The sequence below is a fragment of the Leptodactylus fuscus genome, chromosome 8 (assembly GCF_031893055.1).
Source record: "Leptodactylus fuscus isolate aLepFus1 chromosome 8, aLepFus1.hap2, whole genome shotgun sequence".
Taxonomy (NCBI): Eukaryota; Metazoa; Chordata; class Amphibia; order Anura; family Leptodactylidae; genus Leptodactylus; species Leptodactylus fuscus.
In genome coordinates this window covers 15,437,479-15,449,883 of record NC_134272.1, presented here as the reverse complement: position 1 = coordinate 15,449,883, position 12,405 = coordinate 15,437,479, and the positions used below count along the sequence as shown (strand labels likewise).

The 12,405-nt window shown below is 44.0% G+C and overlaps 1 protein-coding gene across 1 annotated transcript in view; it reads right to left on the bottom strand.

Annotated features, from left to right (window-relative positions):
- Positions 1–12,405, bottom strand: part of PEMT (phosphatidylethanolamine N-methyltransferase) — a 77,006-nt gene that overhangs the window by 29,353 nt on the left and 35,248 nt on the right. Inside the window, exon 4 of the mRNA XM_075285230.1 lies at positions 8,078–8,223. Coding sequence (XP_075141331.1) covers positions 8,078–8,223 — 146 coding nt within the window. The remainder of the gene's footprint in view (positions 1–8,077; positions 8,224–12,405) is intronic.

Below are 12,405 nucleotides of genomic sequence, written 5' to 3'. Positions count from 1 at the left end.
CTAAAGTCGCCATAAGTTACACCCGGAACTTTTTTTTTAATATTTCTGTGTACGGGAATGCATAGGGCGTCTTTTTTTTTTTTTTTTGCAGGGTCAGGTGTACTTTTCAGTTTTACCATTTTGGGGAATGTCTATTGCTTTGTTCACTTTTAATTAACATTTGGCCATTTTCTTTTTTTTTCACTGTTTTAGAAGTTTGTAGACCGAGTGTTTATTTGACACAGGGAGACCTCATGTGTTTGTGTGTCACAGTAATCTATTACTTTTATTTGTATGCTAGGGAATGGGGGCCGATTTGAACATATAGTTTTTTTTCCTCTTTCTTTTAATATATTTTAAAACTTTTTATTATTATTTATTTAGTTTTATTTTTTCTATTTGATTTGATCAGAATGGCATTAGGGCTGGGTCTCCGCTGTAGAATACAACAGAGACCCGGTAGCTATGGCGGCTATGCTTCAACAAAGCGGCTGCCATCTTTAAAGACCCTCAGAATCGCGGCCCTTTGCCTGTTCTTATCGGACACCACCCACTGGACATTAGGGAGTCTAGATAGGTTATCAGGCAGCAAAAATAACTACCCCGATTGCTCAGGAATGGTGGGGGCTAGAGAGAAAATTTCAAATGTGCTGGAATTAGTGGAGTGGAATCCATTAAAGAGCTTCAGTCGGTAAAAGCCCTCTTTAAGATTCATAGCTCCAGAGAAAGCTGTGACAAACAATATGGCTGCTCCTTCAGCTTATAGAGCAGGTCTTGTGCTTTTCCAGAGTCTCAAATGGCAAATGGGCATATTATACAGCACTGCAGGTTACATACAACTTATTTTAGACAATGCCACATGGGATGAAACGTTTTAGGCGCCTCATCCAACCATTGCAGAACAGTCAGTTGAACTGGATGGATGTACGGTATACCTTTTTTCAACTGTATTCTGTAAATCCTTGGCTTTAGGGTTTTGGTACAGATTTTCAGTAATTTCATGTTTTATACTTCATAAACACTCAAACATTTCTGATTTCGAATTTCTACTGGTTGCCCTTGGAAACAGACAACAGATTACCTCCACATCGTTGTCAGACATGTGACAAGAGCTCTAAAGCCGGCCATATAAATGAGAATTCAGATGTGAGTGGAGAAGAAAACATAATGTTACTCAAGAATTGCATAAGATATTTAGGTTTTTCAGTTCAAATACACTTTATCGTTCCTATTTTGGATGTGGGCTGACACTTTTTTTGGAGTTTTTTAGCGATGGCGGCCATTTTGAGGTCTATACTGCCACAGCATAAACTACCCATTACAACACAACTGAAAAACCAACATCTAATGGTGGTTAGAAATAAGATGTCGGATTTGCAGAGTAATACGGACGTAGGTGCACTTGTTGCCCTCAGGGTCTTCTGGATCATTCCTTAGCTGACCTACAATTTGCACACAATGAGGTGTTACGTAGTCAGGTTGACAATGGGCGCTTTTCATTCTCGGGCAGGAGCTGATGTCTTAGTCACCATGACATAGAAACCTCAATCTGAGCGGGTGACTCACTACTCGGGGCTGCATTGTTTACCTGGCTGATGGAGGCAAGCAGTGTATAACCAAAGGCAGGGGATAGAGGAGAGTATATGCTGATCTTCTTTACCTACCTGATGTCCCACTGACCGCAATACTGGCTATATAGCCCTATATCTATAGAACACTATTCTTATACACTACGGAAGACTCTATCACCCAACTTTTCTAGAAACCAGAATGTCAAAAATACAAAACGCTGTATCAAGAGAGGGGGGTTTGTATTTGTCAAAGTATTACCAGTCAGTAGTCTCAGAAAGCTGAATGATATTTGCAGAGGGAACTATACCCTAGCGAGATGGTGTCTGGTTCAGAAAGCTCATTTCCAAATACTTTATTAAGGAGTTAATGGAGAACGGGTCCCATATCCGGTGACTACAGAGAATGCCGCGGGCTTTGGATGACCCCAGAATGTTCACAGGTATGCAGTCCACTGATTTAACCAAGAATGGTGTAATACTTCATTTCGCCTGCGGTGTCACTGTAGGAAAATTAAACACTTGCAGCCATGATCTACCATAGACTGTAGTTGATCACTGAGGGATCGAGCCATAGATTATAGCTAATGGTGGGGGTAACCTGCAGCACCATGCTCTGTGATCAGTTTATCACAAGTGACTCTCTTACCAATAGCGGATCATCCAAAGGAAATAACCCTTTAAGTAAATATTTCCTTTTTCTATTAGTCCAGTTTATTGGTGGTCTCTTATTTCAGTGTGGAAACTGCCCCCGAGCCATACGAGGACATGTCATTACACAGAAAAACAAGCTCATTACACACAACATTACAAGGTACTTTGTGCTATTACCAAGCCGGACTGGCCTGGTGTGTACCGGATGTAGGGTCATAATACAGCCTCGGATGGCTATTAATTCACTCTAGATTAAACCAACTCTCAGGTTGTCTAAGAACGGTGAACACACAACACAGGTGAAGAAAAAATGCGGAAGTGCACGATCATACCTAAAAAAAAAAAAGTGCTATATACTGCGCTGCTGTACAGAGATAGCCATCACTCAAACTGGTTCCTGCTCCCCTTGGGGCTCACACTATAAATTCCATATTACCTTATGAATATGTCTTTGTAATGTGGGAGGGGACTGGAGCTAGCCCACACAAATATAGGGAAGACAGGCCAAGGCTATGCAGATGTGGTCCTTGGTTTGCATTCAAGAACCTAGCGCTGCAACACTTTCTATCATTAAAACTGCATTAAGAAAGGTTATTCGTCTCCTACCTTTCAATGTCTTCTCCGGGCTGCCGTTTGGCAGAAATCCAGGTTTTCTTCGATATGCAAATGAGTTCTCTCGCAGCATTGGGGGCGGTCCCCAATGCTGCGAGAGAACTCTCCAGCGACGCCTCCATCTTCTCCTGGAACACCCTCTCCGTTTGTCTTCTTCCATCCTGGCTTTCAATCTCGCCGACTGCGCATGTCCAGTCCACAAGAAAATGGCCGCTTACACAGTAAGCTGGTGTAAGTGGCCATTTTCTTGTGGCCCGCGCATGCGCAGTCCTGCGCAGCTCTACCCAAGACCTAGAAGATTAAAACCCAGGACGGAAGAACACACAGGGAGAGGGCGTTCCAGGAGAAGATGGAGGCGTCACTGGAGAGTTCTCTCGCAGCATTGGGGATCGCCCCCAGTGCAGCGAGAGAACTCATTTGCCTACCGAAGAAAACACGGATTTCTACCGAACGGTGGCGTGGAGAAGACATCAAAAGGTAGGAGAGGAATAGCCTTTCTTATGGCTATTCGTACGTGTTAGCAAGAAAAAAGGGTATCCAATGATAAGATCCCTTTAACCACTGTGCGGTCTACATAAAAATTCCCTAACATACCTCTCGTATTAGAATCCCTCTTATGATGGCGCCATAAGCAGAACACATGATATTACAAGCGCTATGAGGCGGAGCTGTGACAACCGCATGTCTATGAAATGGTATATTCTAATATAATTGGTGTAAGGAGATTTAGGATATTGTGGGCACCGGGCCAAGATGTAACATGGACAAAGCTATGTATAGCTCAGAGGTCTGTGTAGCTCAGCCCAATATATATCCACCCCCCATTCTCCTCGTAGGCGTCCCTCTGATCAGGCTTATAGAGGTGGGGTCTCGCTCCTCTATGACATGTATTTGCCCAGACAGTCCAAATAGATGTCATTTCCTTTTGCCTGCCAGGAAGTTTGTGTTACATTCTGGCAAGGAACTAGTTCAGTAGCCAAGGACATATCGGATATATCCGTACTCCTAAGCTCTAGCTTGTGCGAGACCCTGGCTAGGTCACATGGCATAAAATAAAGAGGAATTTGACATCCGCCTTCAATAGATATCCTTTGTGGAATCGGTACTGGTGCTGGTCTCCATATATTTTTGTATATTTTTCTATACATTCCACATAAGGCAGATAATTTCCCAATGACGTAGAATTTCGACGCTTGACCCGATCACGTCTGGTACTCTGCGTTCCTGGACACCGTCACTCCACCCATAATGTGTTTCCTATATGTCCTTCATGTATGAGGCGGGAGGTTCTGTGTTCGCTCCGCCAGCCATCACAGCTTCCAAGGAACTGAATTCATTTCTTTTTGTTGACTTTACATTCTAGGTAATTGAGGTTTCACCCAGGATTACGGAGCCATGGGCGGCCCGCCATTGGCACGGACGCTGGGACAGAGGTAAGCTATGTTTGTGCAGACTATTACTTCCTACTTCATAGAGGTTCTGCTTATTCTCTGCGTCTTCTGTCTACAGTCTGTCATCAGACTTATGTTACATCACTTACTAAGGAATTTATATTAAATCTAAAGTACACAGCTACCTCCCTGTTACATAAGAAAATACCAAACCCGGGCCAAAAAAGAGGAGAAAAAAAGCTAAAACCAGGAGGAAGAGGTAAGAAAATAAAGGGGAATGTCTGTGAAGGTTCGTGCAAGGGATGAGTGGAGGCGTGGCCCATTGTATCCAATCAGAATTCAGCAGAGACCATGCTGATGGCTGAGGGTAACGCCCCTGCTTATCTCTTAGAGCAGTTCCACACCCCCGAGGATCTATGACGTGAGAAACAGAACTTTTACAAGATAAAAGTTGATGTCAAGTTCAAGCTGTCAGGTACGAGGAATTTAAAGGGAGTGTGTCACCAGAAACTGGCCTATCTACCCAGCCCCTCAGTTTGATTCAGGGGACTCTAACCGAACTGTGTTTTCCCCTTGTGAATTGCTGCCTCTGTTGCGGAGATATGATTTTTATCAATATGCAAATGAGCTGTTTGGAGCAATGAAGGAGTTGCCACTTACCTCTTTGATGCAATGGTAATGTCCTTGTTGCTCCAAAGAGTTTATTTGCATGCTGACAATGGAGGTGGTAGCTGGTAACGGTGGGAGCGATTCGCAAGGGGAATACACTGATTCATGCGACCCTAACCTATCCATGTACGGGCTGGGTTCTGCTGATGCACCCCCTTTAAGACGTAAAACAGACAACATGGGTCAGGAGTAAAACTGAAGAGTTCTAAACATGGGGATCCTGACTAATGGCTGGAATAGGGGAACTCAGTCCCTTCTTACCAGGATAGCCGCACAGGGGAGAAGTTATAGGGAGCAATTGGGATACATCCTTGCTGTCCCTCTAATAGGGCACAAAAAGAAAGATGAATGGAGACCACTAATCAAACATTCACATGGGTCTTGGCAGTTGGATGATGCCCCCCTGTTCACAAAAATGGGGGGTCCCTTGTGCCCTGTCTAAATGGGATGATAGTGGTCTAGCCGCTTCATTTATTACTTGTCTATCTTCAGTAGTCCCACAGAAGTGAATGTATTTTTGTACTTTTATTCCAATTATTACCAATCTCCCCCACAACGCCTCATGTTCGTCAGGTTTTGATGCAGCTACGTAAGCAAACGAATGTCACATTAGTGCAATATTTCAAAAATTCCTTCCCCCCTTTATACAAACATGACTTGTAATCACAGATCGTTGAAAAACAGGAGAAAAAAAAAATAATAAAAAAAATAATCAGTCTTCAGCCGTCTGAGAAAGGTCATTGTGCGCTGTGCAGCCTGCGCCTGGCGGATGACGCAAATATGCAGATTAGACGAGCCATACATTGTATACATAGCCGGCGTCTGGTTAGATGAAGCTGTCAGCCTGTGCAGCTATTTCTGCAGGAAGCCGAGGGCCGATCATCCGGGGATAATGTACGGGGACGCGACATGATTACTGTGAAATGTGCCGGCTCCTACCCCGACCGCTCCGATCACTTTTAGCTGGAAATGAGCTAAAAGTGACATAAACAAGCTGCTGTGACTAGGAGGAAAAATAACTCAATTCCCGGGGGCGCTTTTTTTTGTTTGCGGTATATTTTGTGTAAATATTATCAGGCTCGTTCCCTGCTGAGATATGTGAAAAATTTGGACACAAGGGAAATCCCTTTCACCTTATTAACCTTTTACAGGTCAAAATGTTTTAGAAAAAAAAAATCTATATTTTTATCAGAAAATTAGCCCGTTCAGTAGCAAGTCCCTAAAACTGCCCCGACCCCATAATATTCTCATACCTCAACATTAAGGCCCCGTTCACACAGGGCACGGGATGGCGTATTTTGGTCCTGATTCTGATACGACTGTCGCGGCTTCTGACAATTGCGGCTTCCCGCTCTGGAGTAGGCCCAAATGAATAGGCCTAGCCTGGAGGTGCTGCCACGAGGCGGATGCCGGGGCTGAATCAGCCGCGGAATCCGCCTGAAGAAAGGGCAGCTCGCTTATTTTTTCCGTGAACGGCAACATGCCGCTCACGGAAAAAAGTAAGCTAGTGGTCTACATAGACCTCTATTGTGAGGGGGCGGATTATGATGTGGATTCAGCGCCAAAAACCACCCCCTCTTGCCCCGTATGAACGGGGCCTTAGCCTATGTTCACACCCATTGCAAATTCTATCGTATATGATGCAAGCACCACAATTTTTGGCTGTTAAAGAGGACCTTTCACCATTTTGCCAACAGGCAGTTCTATATACTGCCGGAAAACTGACAGTGCGCTGAGTTCAGTGCACTGTCGGCTTTCCCGATCTGGGCCCGGTGTGAAGAGCTTACGGCCCGGTACCGTAGCTCTTCTATGGTCAGAAGGGCGTTTCTGACAGTTAGCCAGAGACGTCCTTCTTCACAGCACAGCCAATCGCGCTGTGCTGTGAGAGCCGGGAGGAACGCCCCCTCCCTCCCTGATAATGCTCGTCTATGGACGAGTACTGCGAGCAGATGGAGGGGGCGTTCCTCCCCGCACCACAGCACAGCGCGATTGGCTGTGCTGTGAAGAAGGACGTCTCTGAGTGTCAGAAACGCCCTTCTGACCATAGAAGAGCTACGGTACCGGACCGTAAGCTCTTCACACCGGGCCCAGATCGGGAAAGCCGACAGTGTGCTGAACTGTCAGCTTTCCAGCAGTATATAGAACTGCCTGTGGGCAAAATGGTGAAAGGTCCTCTTTAAAACAATGGACACCTCTATAGAACCTGATGGGCCCCATTATAACTCAGTAGGGTCCTTTGGGCGCCTTTGGTGTCCATGGTTTGACAGGTCTGGCACTGTTGTACGTCCACGGAAACAGACTATGGAAAAACTTTGTGTAGTCTGATTCTGCAGTCATGTCCGTTACTTCCTTTAAAGGGGCAGTCTTTTTTCACTCAGTTTCCTTTGGAGATTTTTAGACTCTGTCGCTAGGAATTGTGGGTTGGTACCAATGCTGGGTCACGGAACCAGCACATGGTCCCCTGGTCATCCCGTTTCCTCCTTCCTCTCCCATTCTCACAGGTAGTAGCTAGAGATGAGCGAACACTGTTCGAATCAGCCGATCCGAACAGCACGCACCCATAGAAATGAATGGAAGCACCTGTGACGCTGACTTTGCCGGCGGCCGGCCGGCGTCACAGGTGTTTCCATTCATTTCTATGGGTGCATGCTGTTCGGATCGGCTGATTCGAACAGTGTTCGCTCATCTCTAGTAGTAGCCTGTGTTACGGGATCTGGCAGACTATATTAAAGCCGGCTCTCAAGGACTAGTTGTAGTCTATAATCATGGAGACACATAGGCCTTCATAGGAGATGTATGCACAAAACAGTAGATTCTTAACCAAAATTATTTGTTTTACCATTGGGATTTGTTCACCATTCAGATATCCAAAGCAGATAGACCCCTAGAGTTCACAAGAAGGGGGTCCCAAATACACCCTTAGCGCTGTTGAGCTCACTCATTAGGTCTGACACGTGATCTGGACCACGGCAATCGATTATTTTGCAAGAAGCGGTCCGGGATAAATGGATCTTTTAATCTGTGTTACATTTTTTCATATCTCCTACTTTTTAAAGAAAACTTCTACGACATGTGATGTCTGGAGCAGGCGGCAATTTACGTCTACACAGACATCACATGGGGTTTCCTCTGCTGCGAGGCCATCGATACAATCTAGAAGTCGAAGTCATAAACAAGATCTGATTTTAGAAATGAAGAAATTACCTAGATAGGTTCCGACAAACCCCAGCGCCAGGAAGCTGGAGATAACAAGCACGCCGCCGGACGCCACCAGCGCCACTCCAAGATAATAGAATCCAGGTCTCTTCAGTAACCACGAGTGGGGCTGACTGGATATCGCTTCAGTGAAGCTGAAAATAACCATAAACACTTGTCAGACAACAGGCAGAACGTGAGGAAAAACTGAAACACAACCGCAGAACGTGACACAGACTCATCCCCAAACACGGACTACTCCCACCATAGAAGTAACGGTGACCAAGTGAGGACAGAGAAGCTGCTTTTGTGATTTTTTTTTCTTCTAAATAAAGGTCCCAAAACTAATAGAAACCCACATGGTGGCACCAAATAGTGACTGGGATACAGCTAAGCCCTGCCCCCGAACAGTCAAAGCCCCACCCATGCCCTTCCACAAGCAGCCATATGTATATGTGAGCATGCACTTTCTGGAGAGTTCTTTCATCTATCACCTATCTATCTCCTATCTATCTATCTATCTATCTATCTATCTATCTATCTATCTATCTATCTATCACCTATCTATCTATCTCCTATCTATCTATTATCTATCTGTCACCTATTACCTATCTATCTATCTATCTATCTATCTATCTATCTATCTCCTATCTATCTATCTATGTATCTATCTATGTATCTATCTATCTATCTATCTATCTATCTATCACCTATCTATTATCTGTCACCTATTACCTATCTATCTATCTATCTATCACCTATCATCTATCTATATATTATCTATCTGTCACCTATTACCTATCTATCGCCTATCTATCTATCTATCTATCTATCTATCTCCTATCTATCTATCCATCTCTTATCTATCTACCTATCTATCACCTATCATCTATCTATATATTATCTATCTGTCACCTATTACCTATCTATCTATCGCCTATCTATCTATCTATCTATCTATCTCCTATCTATCTATCTATCTATCTATCCATCTCCTATCTATCTACCTATCTATCTACCTATCTATCTACCTATCTATCTACATATCTATCTATTGAGCCATCTCAGATCATCTATTCACTAGCTGTCTTTTTATCTATATACTAAATTTATCAATTTAGGTAGAAAATCTATTATTTAATCTATCAAATATCTATCTCCTATCTATCTATTTATCTATCTATCTATCTATCTATCTATCTATCTATCTATCTATCTATCTTTTTTTTTTTTAAATGTAGATTGTGAGCCCCACATAGAGCTCACAATGTACATTTTTCGCTATCAGTATGTCTTTTTTGGAACATGGGATGGAAATCCATGCAAACACGGGGAGAACATACAAACTCCTTGCAGATGGTTTTATGTCCTTGGCGGGATTTGAACACCAGGACTCCAGCGCTGCAAGGCTGCAGTGCTAACCACTGAGCCACCGTGTGGCCCCCCTCCTATCTATCTATCCATCTATCCATCTATCTATCTATCTATCTATCTATCCATCTAATCAAATGTAAACAAAACTGTCTATTCAATCTATCTCTATCTAAATATCTACTCTCTCATATCTATGAATATAATATTTCATTAATATCTATTCCATATCTGCCTAGTGTCTACCTTCCATGTATAATCACTGAGAAATCCTGTGATTATAGTTTTGATAGGTGGGCACAATATTTTTTGAATTCAGTGAGTTTACCTTCCATGTATACCTCAGCCTCACATCTTATATTTATCCATCTCTCCATGTACTACATGAATATGCAGATCTGTCTTCCATGATGTAATTAGGAAGTCAGAGCCTCAGTCATGCAGCCCAATAGAGGGTTAGGACTCGTACTCTATCGGTTTATTAGTTTAATGTTTCCAATCCCCGTTACAATGTTCTCTGTCCGGATAGATCAGATTTGTATCATTTCCACCAGGTACCAGTGAGAAGACTTCAGCTAATGTGATGATAGATAAGAGTTTCCATAGATGGATAGATACTACATCTGTTAGTATATGGATACTTTACAGTCGCAGGCACTTAATGGTCTTTGCTCCTCACATTTATGGAGTTCAGGATAAGCCGTAATTGTAGTTATTTGGGCCGGTCTCGGCCTCTGAGTGTCTTTCCACCCTGAAGTCCATGTTGTGTTTATACACAGGCATTTTTTTTCCATAAATCTCACATCTGGACCTCATCCAGATCTCCGTCTTCCGAGGTCAATGAGCTCTTGAATCCAGTCCAAAGACCATTCATCTCTTTATCCATGTGGTATGTGAACATGGCTTTATTACGGAAACATCTGATCTTAAAGGGGCAGTGCACTCAATATCTGGCAGCCATCTTCAGTGGCTCCACATGGTGACAGATACAACAAGCAAAAATTAGCGACAGGTACCTAGAAAAAATGGCACCTAGATTACAAATGAAGAAATTCCTCTTCATTTTCCGCTGTGTGAACAAAGCCTAAGTGCTTAGCTGCAAGATCATGCAACCACTGGGCACCGTGGGTAGTCAAGGCATCTGCCCATACCCTAAAGAACAGATGATACTTCTCATTTTCAATGCATTTACCAAACCTGAATATGTGTCCTCACCCTTAGACGTGTACTCATTAGAAAATCTGATTAATTTTGGTCTGAAATGGGACCGGTATCACGTGACCGCCTCTTACAGACAATAAGACTATCACTCAGGTAAGATGTTTTGGAGAAACTTCCTTCACCTTTAGAATTTTTTCTCTAGCCCCCACCATTTCCGAGCAATCAGTGTTGGTAGTTTTGGTGCCCAATAGGATAACTAAACTCCCTAATGGCAAGCGGGTGGTTTGACGCAGGGCAAGCAAGGGGGTGTGAATCTGAGCTGTGACATTGTTTACGTATGATTGGAGCTGAGTCCCGCTCCTTTGCCTGCTGCCTGACACCACCCACTTGACATTAGGGAGTCTAGTTAACATACTATGGCCCAAAACTAACAGCACTGATTGATCAGGAACGGTGGGGGCTAGCGAAAACATTGCATCTGTGACAAAAGTCAGTGGAGGGTGGCGATTGAAGGATAAAAAGCACTTGAATAGGTGGAAGGGATGAAAGGTCCTCTTCAATAAAGCAGTTTCAGATGGGGATGGGTCGGTTGTGACCGCTTGTCTTGCAGTAGGGTGCTAAGACTACCGGCAGTACCATAAATACAATCTATACCTTTCTCTTCCTGCCATATTAATCAGATTTTTGGGAAAAAGGGGTTGTCCGCGTTCTTACAATTGACGGCTCATCCTCTCGCAACCTTATTAGACCTCACGTAAATAATGCCCAGTGTACGAGGAGAGCGACAGCTCTGGAGACCTGAGTGATGACTCTTCCACTTGCACATTACGAGCGCTAAGTTTCCGATCACACATAATGGTTGTGTACATTGCAGATCTGCAAAATGGGCAAACAAAACATTAAGCCTCATGTGACCCGGGGAGAGAGCGAAATATGGACATGGACGTATATGGACACAGAAGAGAGCTTTCTCTGCCGAAGGACACCCAGCTTTCCGCCAACCCCGAATAGCACGCAAACTGACACAATCAACAGTATTTACCATAATTCTGGAATTCTATTCATGAAACAGGGGATTAGGATGAACAGGACCTAAACAGAGCTGAAGATTTGACACAGATCTTTATACAGTAGAATTGACTGTCGACCAAAGAGCTTGCAATCTAGTGACTGTCATTTCTGGAAAACTGAAGGGGTTACTGAAGCGATGCTGCGCACCACGTTGTCAGCTCTGCAGACACAACACATCCCGCGGCTCTCTTATCTGACATATTACTGCACTTTGTCATAACCTGCGCTGTTTGCTTTCTGCTTGAAGGAACTTCACATATGGAGGGACAGTGCTGCTTCTGGATCAACCAGGAGATGCCATCTGCTGTCATACTGCCCCCTCCCTGCTGTGAACAGAGTGGCAACTTGTGCTGCCAGGATACCACTAAAACTGGGCAACCCTCACGTGATGCCCCCTTGTACTAGGCGAGTGCGGTGCAGTAGTGCATGAACACACACTTAAAGGGACATCACCGTTAGGGGGTCAGGGGTGATTTTTGGCATGACCATGTCTTATACTCCAGTCACTTCCAAAGCTGCATCCAGAATTCTGATTGAGAATCGACAGGCCTGTTTTAAAAGGGAATCAGTCGCCCCATCCACATGTCCATCGGGTCAGAGAAGCGAGTGGTATTCGATCGAATACCTCGCCGGCATAGGAATGCGTGTAATCGGCCGAACACCAAGGGGATAAAGGCATCGAATATTCAAAGCGTTTAACCCCTTGGTGTTCGGCCGATTACACGTTGGTATAT